At 38.6% G+C, this 14699-nt stretch overlaps 1 protein-coding gene across 5 annotated transcripts; it reads right to left on the reverse strand.

The window, feature by feature from the left end:
- Positions 1–658: 658 nt before the first annotated feature.
- ednraa (endothelin receptor type Aa) lies at positions 659–13469 on the reverse strand. Of its 5 annotated transcripts, none has more exons than XM_026303265.1 (9): positions 13325–13343; positions 10795–10864; positions 9274–9810; positions 7523–7650; positions 5985–6183; positions 4352–4504; positions 3971–4104; positions 3715–3823; positions 659–2907 (listed from the first exon to the last, which is right to left on the reverse strand). In XM_026303265.1, the coding sequence occupies exons 3-9, from the start codon at positions 9763–9765 to the stop codon at positions 2770–2772; spliced, it is 1353 nt and encodes a 450-aa protein (XP_026159050.1). In that variant the 5' UTR covers positions 9766–9810; positions 10795–10864; positions 13325–13343; the 3' UTR covers positions 659–2769. The 5 variants fall into 5 exon arrangements, with proteins under 5 accessions (XP_026159050.1, XP_026159049.1, XP_026159052.1 ...); XM_026303264.1 differs by lacking the exon at positions 13325–13343 and adding an exon at positions 11561–11710; XM_026303267.1 differs by lacking the exon at positions 10795–10864 and having other exon boundaries at positions 13325–13469.
- Positions 13470–14699: the final 1230 nt, after the last annotated feature.

Consider the following 14699-nt stretch of genomic DNA (forward strand, 5'->3'; position numbering starts at 1 on the left):
AACAGACTAATGCCCGATAAAGCCACAGCTGCAACAATGTTCTGTTGGTCTTGGGTGTTTTTCAGCTGTGTGTATAGGATAATGTGGCTCTGGTAATTGCCTGTGTTGAGCATTATAATGAGGTCGCAGCAAAGCAGACACCTAACTGTGAGAAGCTGTCACTGTTCTGATACAACTAATGCTTTATTTAATGGATTTAAACAATCCAATGTTGTTTCATTAAATAAACAATAGTTGAAATGTCTTTGTGTTGCATTAAATAAAGGGCTACTTGCATTAATACTATTCAGGTTATTAACTTCCTAATATTTATGACTGTTATGACATTGTTAATGAGCAGACTGTATACAATCCTGCCATATTAAAGATATAAATAAAATACAAGTACCAGTAATGCTCTTTATTTCCTTGATCTTTTGGCAACACTGTTGAGAAGTGAGCTTTACATATGCAGCCTATCTAATTCCCACCATGTAAGCTGCTCACATCCTCTGACATTAGCAGCCCTAAGGGCTCAGTTGCCAAGCAGGTCACAGTGTGTTTCAAATCACTCCCAGATGGCTCTTTCTCATAGATGCAAATGAAAAACAGACGGGGCCCCTTTGACTTCCTGGAGAGACCAATATTAGTATGATGGTGAAATGAATCTCTTAGTTCCTTACATTAGAGATGAAATTGATTTATTGGCATTTACTGGTAAGCAGCAGCACTAACATGAGGTTAACATGTTAAATTGATGATGACAAATATACAAATTCAATTTTTAATATATTGTTATTGTATATACTTAATGAATAGTGGCAAAATAATACTGTGTACTGATATTGTCTGTTCTTTCTTTATGAAAGTGTGCAAAACACCCCAACTAAAGAAGTGCAAGTAATTCTACACACACACACACACACACACACACATGCTAAGCCACATTTAAACTCACACAGGTTTAAATGTATTCACATATCAAATAGTAAAAGGCAGTATAGTTGTTTGGTAGCTGAATTGATTGACACCACTCTCATGTCTGTACAGTAAATATAAAAGCCAGCATCTTAGCTTATCTTAATTTTGGTCATGCAGAAAGCTGCTGCACCTTTAAACAACTTCATAGCCACACATCTACAAGACCCAACACATGTAGAAATAGAAAATGCAGAAAGGCAAACAGTTTGTTAAACCATAACTTGTCAAAGGCGATGCAGTACTGGCCTGTGATGCAAGCAGAGAGGAGGCATCCAAAATAATAAAATAATTACTTGGTGCAAGTTAGAATGAAATCACTTCAGCATGCCCCCAAAGATTAAATGAAATTTGAAGTTGCATTTCATTTTTTTTCTGATACATGTTCAGCAATTGCACCAAACTAGCCCATCTCAATCCTCCACCATAAAACTACAGCAGCTAGCCAACAGTCCTGCAGACTATAAAACAAAATGTTACTGAGATTAGTGACTGCAATGAAAGAATTTGAGTTTCAAAACTCATTGCTGAAGTTAGTTTCTGCTTAGATGAAATAAGTAAGTTCCAACATGTTCATTATAAGACAGATTCTGTTATGTTAGGACACAGCCAGGCTACAACTCTGGTTGTTAACTGCAGCTTCTTATTTAATCCACCAACATGAGAGTAGTGTCTTCTCATCAAACTCTTGACAAAAATAAAAGTAAGTGTATTCCCTTAAACCTCAAACTGTTCCTATAATATTTGCAGTATTTACCACCATTGTCATTGTCATTACACAGGTAATGCAGTTGGAGTAAATACTAATTACTGCAATATAACACTTTATAAAAGTGGACACTATACATATATATTCCAGGGGTTATACAAGCATAAATGTCACAGTTATTGTTGATTATGTCCGGTAAAATTCACAGTGTAGAATAAACGTATTTCTTTCCATTTCTGGTCAAATGTGATATCAGACCTGTCATAATGCATTACTTCATATTTATCACTTGCTTAACATTGACTAGAAAAATACAGAGTTGTAGCTTACCTTATCCACTCTGAAACCTGCAACCCTGTACTTGATTTTGTGCCAGCGTATTTTGGCATATTCTAACATCCTGCATGATTCTGTTATGAAATCTTACATTTCCCAATTACTAACCAGAAGTTTATAGATCATGGTGACATTAATTAATAGTTTTTTTGTTGATATAGAGACATGTCTTATTTTTTTGAGAACCAGTTCCATAACAACTCAGTGAATAATGAATGTGAGTAAAATACACTGTACAACTGTGTTTAATGGAAAATTATTTGTTGCTCGAATCAGTAACATGCTTTCCTGTTTTCCAATGTCGATGAGGAGCGTTCTCCTATGGACAGCAGATGCTCATCCCCCATCACCCCCTCTGACAGCAAACGTCCTTCCCAGTAGTGCTGCCCTTTACAGGAAAAGCATGCTCAGCTACTGACTCAGTAATTTATATTCACTGTTCATCTGCATCCTGTTAAAGAGTTCTCCTCCTTATCCTGTCTCCCCCTTCTGTGAAGGTACAGCATCACTGTCCGTGGGTGTGGGAATACAGGCTTCTTAACTTAGGAAGTTAAACCTCCTGAGAAACTGGGAAAACTCCAGAACACTGTACATCAAATCCATTGTTTGTTCCTTTCACCTCCTGCTCCTAATCCATCTCTACTAGGTTTGTATATTAGTCTGTCCTAATTATATGCATTTATAGTCTGAAAAGGTTCTTTTTTGGGTGGGCCTTGGTTGCATTGTAAAAGCCTGCTGTTGATATTGAAAAGTGAGAAAATATTCAGTCAGTCGCTGTCCTTTCTGATGCTGCGGTCAGTCTGGATGTTATTGGGCTCTGGGCTTTTACACTGGATACTGGTACCATTCATGGGTCCGATGCTGCTCAGCTGGTTGTCAGAGTAGCACCAGCAGCACAAACATGACTTGAAGAACATTGAAGAGAGGAAAAAAGGAGAAAAGTTAATGGAAGAGTTCAGTGTTTTGGAAAATACTTTCATGTTGATTATCACTCACATATCTGCTTATTAAATATGACTGGAACAAAGAAATCAGGGTGAGAACAGCAAGCCTCACTACATCCAAAGGTAAATGATCCACCTGGCAGGACCACTAAAACTAATAATTAACATGTTATATTTAGATTGTACAATAATTTGTAGAAAAACCAACATCTGAATACATCAAGTTGCAGTTTCACATGGTGTTATATGATTTGCTATTTCTTGGATAAAGAGCAGTGACTTCCAGGTGGAACTTAGTTTAGTTTTATAATTTCATATTTAACAGACAGGAATGAGTTATTCTCTCTACAACAGAGCAGATACACTTCAATTTTAAAACTGAAAGTCACACGTTCCTCTAACGTGGCAGATCAATTTTTACCAAGACATTTTTCCATGCATACAGCTATACTTTCTTCCCCTGCCTCCCTCCTTTAACATGCAGACTTGAGACATGCATGGTTTATTTCCAGCCCAGGTCCCTTTGACATTTCCAGAGTTTTGACCTCAGCAGGCAAAGTGAATACATAAATCATTGGACAGCTTTTACATGTTGCTTATGGAATGTCATCACAGGCTCTGAGTCATGGACAAAGGCCTGAGTTCACTGTTTGTTTTACTCTCTAGACTAAATCAGAACATTTTTTTCAGTGCTTGCGTGAGATAAAGAGGGATCATGTGACGGTGTGACATGTTTTCATATCCTTCGGTTGTAGGGAAGAACTATACCTTAAAGCAGTTTTTGAACTTCTTGCTGACAAAATAGAGGATAATGGGGTTTATGCAGGAGTTGATTGTTGCAAGGTTGATACTAAGGTAATCCAGGACCAAGAGGAAACTGAAAATTGAGAATAGAAATAAGCAGGTGATAACTATGGACCGATATAAAGAACATTAAAATCACACATTAATGGTGTGATGCTTTGCATTTTTGCAGACCACTGAGTAACTTTTGTGTAAGATGGCTGTTATGCCAGTAACTCACTTGAGCAGCTCACAGCGCATTGTATCATTCTGGTAGTAAACCATCTTTTTAAGGATTCGGCTGAGGTGCAGTGGGAACCAGCAGAGGGCAAAGATGAGGACGAGGCAGAGGACGGCTTTGGCCACCTCCCTTCTCTGCAGAGAAAAACAACAGAAAATATGTTCCAGCAACACTGAAGAGATGATGAAGTTTGCGTAATGAAAGATTAGAATGGAAAAACAATGGAATAAACACTGGTGTTAGAGCCAATTTACTGCAGCAAAAAACTGCCTTAGATTAGAAAGTCATATCACAAGCGTTTATGTGCTTTTAGTCGACTAAACACCCAACATAATGTCAATTTATTAGAGGCTTGGTATTATGAAGAAATAGAAGTCCGACCTGTTTGAGGTGCTCACTGAGAGCGATTCGAAGGCTGCCTTTCCTGTGGTTGAGCATCTCACAGGTCATCAGAGTGTAGAAGACAGCAGTGCAGGTCAGTGGTACACAAAAATAGAAACCAAACAGCCACCAGTCCTTCACATCTGTGTAGAACTACAGAGACAAGCATGTGTGATGAAGGGAGTTACATTAAAACTGAAATATATTCTCTAACACACTGGGATGTAAAAAAGAGTTGAGGTTTGTCCAGCCACAGTTTTCTGCGTGCTCCATTGATATCCCCCAAACAGATCCTCTGAGTTGCCCTATTTACGTCCTGCATGAGTCCAGCAATGTCCTGCTCCTCATTTTATTCAAAATAATACTGTATATAGTCTCTTGTGGATCTAATTAGATCTAAAATTCTTTCTGACCCAAAAAAACCTTCTGTTTATTGTCTGTAGTTGCCAATGGCTCCTTTTCCACCAGGGTCTGACTTTAACTTTTGGCAGCTGCTTTCAATCTGACCCTTTAAAATCAAAATAAGATATCACATGTGATACTGGACTGTAGAAGTAAAGCTGAAATGACCTGACATGACTAGATATCATCCTGGAATCTATGATTTTGTAATGGAAACTGACTCAAACATGAACCACTACCAGACTACCCCTGTACTCCAGTCCCATTGAAGTCCATACAAATGCTTATTGCATGCTCTGCATTGAGCTTTGCGGTTCTAATTGCAGTGTGTATACTAAGGTCATTTGGCTTTCTGTGCTTCTAAAAATATTCTAAATAAGCTTTTTAAAGCTACCCCAATCACATGAACTAACACAGGTCTAATTGCACATGAAAGGGAACAACAGAAATTCTGTAGCCCCACTTCTAAATGTAGCACTACGTGCTGAACATGAACAGAACTAAATTTGGTGAGAAACAAATTTCATTACTGCTAAAAATACGTTTAAGAAGTATGTGTTTCTTAGATTTCAGCATTGTATTACCAAGCTTTACGACAGTTTACTCCAGCTTTGTGCATATGAAATAAGTGCACAGGTGGCTCAGCTTGAGGCCTCAGACTTCAGACGTCAGTAATTGCACTTGGCCTGCAATCAATTATGTGCTTCAAAAGGGTGTCAAAAAGGTCATAGTTACTAGGAGAGCTTAAGTAGACAAGGTTTATTTTTTTAAAGTGATACTCAACTGAAATCCTTTTTTAACAAATGCTCAGCTTCAGGATTGGAAGGTGAAACTTTACATATTGACACATCCTTGCATTGTCTTCAGATTTTCTTGTGATTTTAATTATTCATTGGCCCAAACAGGAAACAGTGCAGGTTAATGATTTGTATGTAATACTCTACAACAATATGCCACAAGAACTAAGATAGTTAGTTATTGTTGGTGGCATACTGATGGCAGGCCAGTAAATACACTCACTGTCCCTAAACAAAGACACTAATAAAATGATGCCAGTATTAAGTTGCACTTCACATTTAAATAATCCTCATGCAGTTGGGCTTCCTGTCTTCATAGTCCCATAATGTTTTGTCTTTACAAAGTTTGACAATGCGCGCAAAACAATGAAGCACAAAAGCATTTGACAGTAATTTTCTTATCCAAAAATTATAAGTAAAGCATAATAGCATACCTTCATAAAGTCAGTCATGGGGTTAAGCATGCAGGTGCGCAAGCTTTGGTTCCTGTAGTCGAAGGCAACTATGTCATAGACGACAGCCTCTGGCACTGCCAGGATGAGTGACAGCACCCAAATAGACACAATCTCAATGACTGTGAACAGAGGGATGCCCACCCCCTGCACTCTGCTCCAGGATGCCACAGCCCTGTACCTGTGATGTAGGCGTATACAAAGTTAACTCGCAGCGTGGGTCTTTGAAAGCATTTGATTATGAATATTACTGAAGGAGCTGCAGTTAATACAGAATATACTGCCATATGGTATCATACTAAAATTGAAACAATAAGGTATAAAATATAGCATATTATTACCATAATATGAATAAAATATGTCAATTAATGAATTTAAACAGTTCATCATTTTCTTCATCTCTCCTGACTGACAAAACTAACAGCATTTTCTTTATGCATGGCAGCATACCAAACACAACAAAATGCTCAGTCAGCAAAAAATATCAAATGTTAAGAATTGATGAAGAGAGATGATCAATTGTTTATTTTAAATATCTAATATTTATATTTTTATGAAGCCTCCAACCACACTGGCCCATGTTGGCAGAGAGGTCTGTCTGTTGGCTTGTGTTTCCCATGCACTGAATACTTGTTTGCTTGTTTGTTTCATTAATGGAAACCACTTGTCGAAATGTTTTAGTAAAATCCTGCATCAAGATTTTATGGAAAAAACAATATATTTTTCATGACACATTTGAATTTCTCTGTTGAACAACATGGTGGCATTTATATTTTACTAAGTGGTAATGTATCCACCTTTTTTCTCTTCCTCCAACATTGAAAAGATACAAATGAGACTCAAGTACTTTAATAAACACCAAATAAATATATGCTACACATTTCCCGGAAACAACTGGAGCGCATCTGCTCCTGAACGCAACTTTACAGCACTTTACAGCTTGCCTTTTTCTCATAATAGATGTCATTAACTATGTCTGCCTAGTTGAACCTTGGAGCCTATACAGAGCAGGCAGGCAGGCCTCTTATGTCTAAGGTTGTGTCTAGTGCATAAAGTAAGATGACACTGCTTCACTTCATGGTCATTATTTATTCATCAGGGAATTTCTATTAAGGTACTATTAAAAAGAACTATGCTATATACTTGCTTTTAAGACAGAATATTAACATCATATATAGAGTGCCCAGTGCCAATATCATGCACATAAAAATATTTATTGTAGAAGTAAAAATGCTTTTAAATAACAACCTGTCACAAAATCTTCACACTGAACCAACAAACTGCAAAGTATCCTCCAATTGAGGATGCAAAATTAGCATTAACCTGAGTACATTCCTGAAGGTGACTGTCATTCCTGTCATTACAGTGGAAACAAAAGAAAATTTTTTTTGGAATACACAGGACAAGACGTGTTTCTCAACCTTTTGTTTATTCAATTTGTGCTTGCCCATCAAACCCCAGCTTTATTGATCTATTTGTTTGATGCGACTTAAAGCAGTGTGGAGGGTGGCAGCACTGACCTGTCCACGCTGAGGGCACACAGGTTGAGAACAGTGATGCCTACAGAAGCTTTCTGCAGGAAGGGCACCAGCTTGCACAGACACTGGCCAACAACATTGTGGTCAAACGGCCAGTGTGACGCCAGGAGCTGGTGGGAAAAAAAGACCATTTTTTCATCAGCACAAATGAATTAAATAACATTTGTTATAGAACATCATGCCCTTTCATATTTTTTCTATTAAATCACTGTTTTGTTTATGTACTGCATTAGTCAGCTATTTTAATTAAGCAAACTGTAGTTAAAAAGCGTCAGGGAGCAGACTGTTATTCTCACTTTCACTACTGAAATCATGCAGACCATCGCTGAGATCTATTTAAAACAAAGTTACTGTAAATCGAAGCACATCAAAGACCTCTCAACCTCATTTTACGTCAGCACAATCTTAATCTGACACAGACCATATGGAGCTCATTAATCGTCCAATAAAACTTTTTCTCAACGTTCACATTTTCTGCAAACAAAAGACCCTCTCAATCCTGACGACTAAGCTATAATGACATATCTGTATGTTGTGACCAGTAGCGGAGATCAACTTCCACAATCTTTTCTTTTGGTAAAATAAGCAAAGGTCATGTGAGTAAACCCCTTTGTTATGGCATCAAAGTGGTCCTGGCACTTTTCCTTCATAGGATACAACCTTCACTGAACATTTTTCTCAAAGCCAAAGCCAAAGGAAGAACTTCATGGTGCTTCCTGGCCCTCTATTGTTTACATGTGCAGCTGGAGTTTCCCAGGAGATCATAAGAGCAGGAGAGAGGAAAGGAGCACATGCCACTGTTTTTAGCGTATAAGTAGCTGATTATTTTTGGAAACACAGCCTTGAGGAAGTGAACAGAGGGTTTCAATATGGTTTCAAGTCTGTGGACGTGGCTCTTTCTTTGTTTGTGCATAAATTGTTCCCCCAGTAAGATTTTTGTTTCCTCTTTGCACATATGTTGCTCAGACCACAAAGTCACTATGCCTCCACAGTCCCAAGTTAATTATAACCAGGTGTCTTTCACAATTTTTTGTGGTAAAATGATTTTCCGGGTTGACCGAACACTATTTAATATCTATTTTGATAATTATACAAAATAAAACACAGTCTACTTGTACAAATAGAACACAATCCTTATAAATGTTTTGATTGTGTTCAAGGCTTTTTTTGTTCATAAAATAATTAAACTCTTAAGCACATACCAGTTAAGTACAATATAAATCAAACTATTCATTTACGTATGTAAAGGATCCTTACATGTATTTAGCTGAAAAAATTATGAATGGGACTTTAATGAAGTTAAAAACTCCAAATGTGATTTATTACTTGAGTAGCACTAAGTATTTTTTTTTGACAATAAAGCCTCCAGATAAGGGGCAATGACTAATGCCCCAGGTCAGCACAAGGCCACTGGCATGTGTGACTACAGTGTGATTCTTGTGTTTATTTAAGCCAGCCATATCCCCGCTCCTCTCATCACTATTCTGCCCGCACAAGGAAGATAACAGCGTCAGACTGATTGCACTTTCCCGTCTATTTGCACACTCACTCACGTCCCTTTCCCGCTTCCCCTCTTTTTCTGTCTGCAATGTTCCACTTTATCTCTGTGTATCACCTTCACTGTTGCTGCATTTCATCGTATCATCAGGGACCTGTCATTCAGGAGCTTGGCTATAAGGTTAAATGAAGATAGGAGCTTAGTTAAGCATGCACAAACAGAGTAAAAACTGTACCTTGTATACATTAATGGGGATACCAATGAAAATGTAGATAAGGTCACCCAGTGCCAGGCTGGCAATGAGGGCATTTGGCCCATTTCTCATGCATTTGTGCTGGTATATAATCCTCAGGAGGGTGGTGTTGCCAACCAGACCGACCACAAACACTATAATAGAAATTATGGTGTTGATGTACTTAAAATAATGGTTGATGGCGGTAGTTTGGTTGCACGGAGGTGGAAATAGCCTCTTTACAACAGTTTTATTTGTAGAGCCAGATCCCACAGCTTGTGCTTCAGGCCCTGTGGTCTCCAGGTGAAGGCCGGGCCCCTTGCTGGGACTGACGGTGCTGTAGAAGCCCGTAGACTGGAGGGTGGATTGAACGAGAAAGCCTGGGAGAGACTTCTTCTCTGCTTCAGCTCTGTTTATCTGGCACATTCCTCTGGCCACCATACAGGCCATTAGCACCAACATATGTGCAGCTGGGGCACCCATTATGGAACACATTCAGTGCTTTGATAATGCTGATTAAAAACCTGTCCCAATATATCTCTGTTGAGAAAAGAAAAACGAAAAACAAGACAAAGATCTGGTTATTTTTCAGACAGCACACTTAGGAAAAAAATCCAGCACTTCACCTGTTGTTTCATTTCGTTTTGTCTCCATATAAAATCGAACCAAAGCAGAAAATATGTCAGTTGCTAGAAAGTTTGACAGCATCATTGTCCCTTTCAAATTCTGTGAGGAAGTTCAACAACTTCAAGACTTCAAAAAGGTTTTGCCAAGGGCGTACATATGGGAGATGCCAGAACCAGTTACATTCAGACAGTACAGCTGAGGCATCTGTAGAGCGCATCAGGCATCTCTTTTGTTTTCAGTCATTCCTGGAAGAAGGAGCAGTTGGTTATGTCTTTGTGTCAATAATGTTGCAGCTACCCTTTATGTCCGCTCGTGCTGTTTTGACAGTCAGGCCGATCTGGGTGTTTGCAACTGTAATTTTAAAGGGTTTAAACATGTGGTAACAAAACAAAGACCTTTTTTTTTTTTAACCATGAAAGATGCACTGCGGGGCTAAATACCAGCAACTGTGCAAACGCAAGCATGGAAGTTAAAATTAAATTCAGATGTAGATCAAAATCTACAAAACTCAATGGATAGTTGTACTTTGGAATCCCCCCTGAGTTCTTTGTTTTTCTACTTTTTTATAAACATCTTCACCTTTACTGCCTCTTCACAGGAAAAACAACAAATTTTCTGGACAAAATCAGGATAGCTCAAATTCCTGGTAAAGACCAGATAAAGTTTCAAACTGTCAGATTAATAGTGAAGCCCTTTTCATCATGTCACAGGCAACTCTTATAGCCCAAAGTTCTTCCTGTTCAAAGTCCCAGCTGTTACCGAGTACACAAAGAACTATTTAGCAGTCAGCCCTTCAAGTAGCATCACAGTTTAACATCAGCATGACACTGCTGGGATCTGTGACAGCATGCAAACTGATCTATCCATAAATAATAAATACGTTTGGTTTTCACCTACCGCTTCTAAAATGTCTGCCTGGCCCCCTTGGAAACCGTCAGGCAAACTTTCGGCTGAAGCCCCCAGACATCTGTATCACATCACATGAGTAATTAACGCACTATCAAAGCCACACGGTATCCCACTTGGTTTGAGCAATGCACCCGTCTGCTCTGAGGTGCCTTTGCATTATGGCTCAGAGTTTCCTGTGGAGAGTTTGGAGTATGTCTGAGCGTGTGTGCTCAAATGTGTGTGTGTGTTTGCGATGTTGTGTGTATCTCTAAATGTGTGTGTGTCAGAACACCAGTGAGACACTTTGACTGGGTGGGATAGTAAATCTCCACCTCCCTTTGGTAACAGACTGGGCCCCCTTTGGAAACATCACCCCCCTCTCTCTCCTCTCTCTCATAGGCACCGCCTGCTGACAGCCATCTCCAAGGCACACACACATCCACACACACATACAGGGCAAGGGCATCTGGGAGCCCACTGCCCCTTGAATCTGCCTGTTTCCTTAAATCCCTCTTACCTTGTCTTTCAACCCCTCTCACATTATATCTTGCATACATTACATGCAACTCAGCCTGTATACATTACATTCTCAGCCAACCTTTACCTTGAGAGACTAGCCACCGTGTGGGTGACTGAACCACATACACAACTTAAGATGCAGAGTTGTAATAAAACTTTACCTTATCTGTTAAAGCTGGATAATCACTGTGTGGCAGGCTAAATAATGAATTAGGGAAAATGTGGTTAAGTTTAAATAACCATTGCCTTTACTTACCAGATATATAGCTTCAAAATATTAAAAGCTTGAAAATTCAATGAATTGGTTGTCTTTTCATGCAAAAAACATGAAAACAAACAAGATAACAACGCATCCCAAAAAGACAGTGTACTATCAGATGACTAAATGCCTGAGTGAGGAAAGGCGACAGTTCAATGCCAAGAGAGAAGAGTGCTTTTACATCAGTGTCCATTATGGATTCCAAAATGGACCATTTATTGTGATGAGTACTGAGAGCAGGAAGAGGGCTGTCAAAGTCACTACAATCTTTCCCACCGCCAAACAGCTGACACAGCAACCGCTTAAAGGGGAAAACCACTCGATTAAAAAATTCATTTATGCTATTCCTGCTCTGCCTGGCAGAATTCCGTAAATATTTGTTAAAAACGGTCAATTCTCCTCTGAATGCATTAACCAAACGAACACATAAGCAATTTTTCAAGTTTAAGTTTTATTTCGGTTTTGCAAGTTTGTGGATAATGGAACAATGTTTGCAATAATGTCTAATGAAATTAAAGTGAAAATAGACTTTACAGTTCTTATTAGATACTTTTGCAAAAACCAGATCCAGTAGTTTTTGTTTTTTTTTTGTAGAAGAGGTACACTGGTATGATTTGTCTTTGATCAGAACACAAGAAGTATTACAACACAAAAAATAATAGAGTTAGTAGTAGAGAGAGTTATGTACATCATTTGGATATAGTTATTATTTATCATATAGACCCTATGTGATGAAAAAATCTGAATGAAGTTAGCAGCATGGACTTACATGCATCCATAGTACACACAAACAAACATGGAAAGACACACAGTGATTGGCTGTGGCCCTGAGACCTCCAGTGTCAAAGGGCACTGACTCAGTATCCTCTGAGATGTTCTATTGTTTGTTCCTGATCCTCCGTTTTTTAACCGCTGAGACATTTGAACCTTTCAGAGGTTTCACTGCTGATGTCAGAGTATTAATGATGTGAGGTTTCTGATCTGCTGTGGCATCGCTGTGATTACATCTCAAAGTGCATATGAGTGTTAAGTCTCTATCATAAGACTGTTTAAGGTTTGTTTAGCTGTATGCACAAACCTGATTTGGACAAACTTAGGGAAAGACTGAATTACCAGTAGCATTGTTCTCTTTAGTAAAGATGGTGTTTTCATTAACACCTATTGAATCATGCAGCATTACTTTTAAATGTTGTTTACAGTAGCGGAAACAATATGGCTTCAACTACATAATCATAATTATGGGAACCAATACGATTTGCTAGTTACTCATCAAGTTGAGGTTAAAATTTTGAGGAAACACTAGCAGTAATTCCTGGAGCAATGTACAACATGCGTTGAACCATATAAAATATAGCAATTACTAGAAGTGTCCCATAAAACTTTGAGCGAAACTTTTATGCCTCCCCCCAGAAAATATAGTTTCAGTGTTAATGGTTCATTTACAGGCACTTTTTTCTACAGTCAGATGTGACTTAATTGAGTAATGCCAATATTTACAGCAATTTCAAATTAAAGGCATTGTGTTTTCTTTAATTGTAGTCATGAATATATGATGGCCTCTGAATTAGTTATGGTCAGCAGTGGCGAATATTTAATTTATTGGAACGTGATTTGCTGACGGCTGATTTCTTATCTCTAGTTTTTTTTTTTTTTTTTCAAAGTCTCTTGATTGCTGGCAGCTTCTATGACATTTTAACTTTTGAGGGGGTAGTAGAGTCTTTGTTAGTAAATCCATTAATATATAAATGATGAAACCTTTACCTGCTCCCAGTTGCTTTGGCTTTCATGTTGTTGTTGTGTTGTTGTTTGGATCGCAATCAGGTATTAATGCCATTCTGTCTGAACTCAAAGATGGCAGGCTGCCTGGTAATTCATATGCTTGTTCTCTGATGGCATCTGTCGAAGTGTGCTCTCTGCATATTGGTACATACCCTATGGGAAATTTCAATCCAGCCTCAGACTGAGTGGGATGTAAGCAATTTCTTAACTGGGACACTTGCGCAAAAACAGAAAGAACAGAGAACGAGAGAGAGAGCGGGAGAGAGAGAAAGAGAGAGACAGGGAGGGAGAGGATAAGTTTGAGGCCAATTCTACAGTGACAAGCAGCGACAGAGTAGGGAGGGTTCAGTTTACTGCCTGGCTTTATTAATTTGGGACATATGGTTCACACAAACAAAAAGTTACAGCAGAAGAGAAAAAGAAATGTGATGTGATGTGAGGAATTTTCATAATAGTCTGATAAGCGATAGCATTTGACTTCATCTGAAATTAATTAATATAATATTAACAGACTGTTTTAATTAGAGGGAGGGAAACATTGTCATAGCAGTGATGATGATATCTGCTGAAAAAGTGGAGAAGTCTGTCTGCTAAAGAAAAGTCTGTCTGTTGCAAAGTTCCTGCAACTTTCTTCACTCTTGGCCTCAGGCTATCTGAAGGTGTATGCTTAATTGTAACTCACAGCAGGCTATCATTAGTATAACTTTACTATGACAAGTCTGCAGAAACAGCTAGCTTGGGGCCCTTAGAGCTCCTAGCTCCTTATCTTTGCAACCGTGTTTTCCTCAGGACTGTAAGTAATAAAACATAAAGCCAGATAAAATCAAACTGTCCCAGTGATGGACTGGTGACCTGTCCAGGGTGTACCCCTACCTTTCACCCAAAGAGAGCTGGGATAGGCTCCAGCAGATCCCTGCAACCCTAAATAGGAATAAGCGGGTATAGAAGATGCTTATACAGCATTTTCTATTGCTGTATAAGAAAGTAACTAAAATTAAAGTAACTGGATCCCCATTCTGAAAAGCCAGTACAATGGGTCAGAGTTCATCGTATGGTTCCATTATGCATAACGCCTGAGGATGTCAAATCTTTGCTGTTTTATGCTTTGGAACTATATTCTGGCCAGGCAACACCTTTCAGTTTCCAAACTTGACAGGTTTCGGAGGATGACTCAGTCTTACCGGCACTCCATCAGGACAATTTCAACATCATTGTTTAATACAAAAAATATTTATAGGAGATTAACAAAAATTGCAGAAATGGTGCCTATTTTGCTAACTTTTTGCTGAGTGCCAAGAGTTGAAAGTCTTATTCCACTCTGTGTGTAGAGTCAGTGTCAGTATTAGCAGTATGGTTC

The sequence above is a fragment of the Mastacembelus armatus genome, chromosome 1 (genome assembly GCF_900324485.2).
Source record: "Mastacembelus armatus chromosome 1, fMasArm1.2, whole genome shotgun sequence".
Taxonomy (NCBI): domain Eukaryota; kingdom Metazoa; phylum Chordata; class Actinopteri; order Synbranchiformes; family Mastacembelidae; genus Mastacembelus; species Mastacembelus armatus.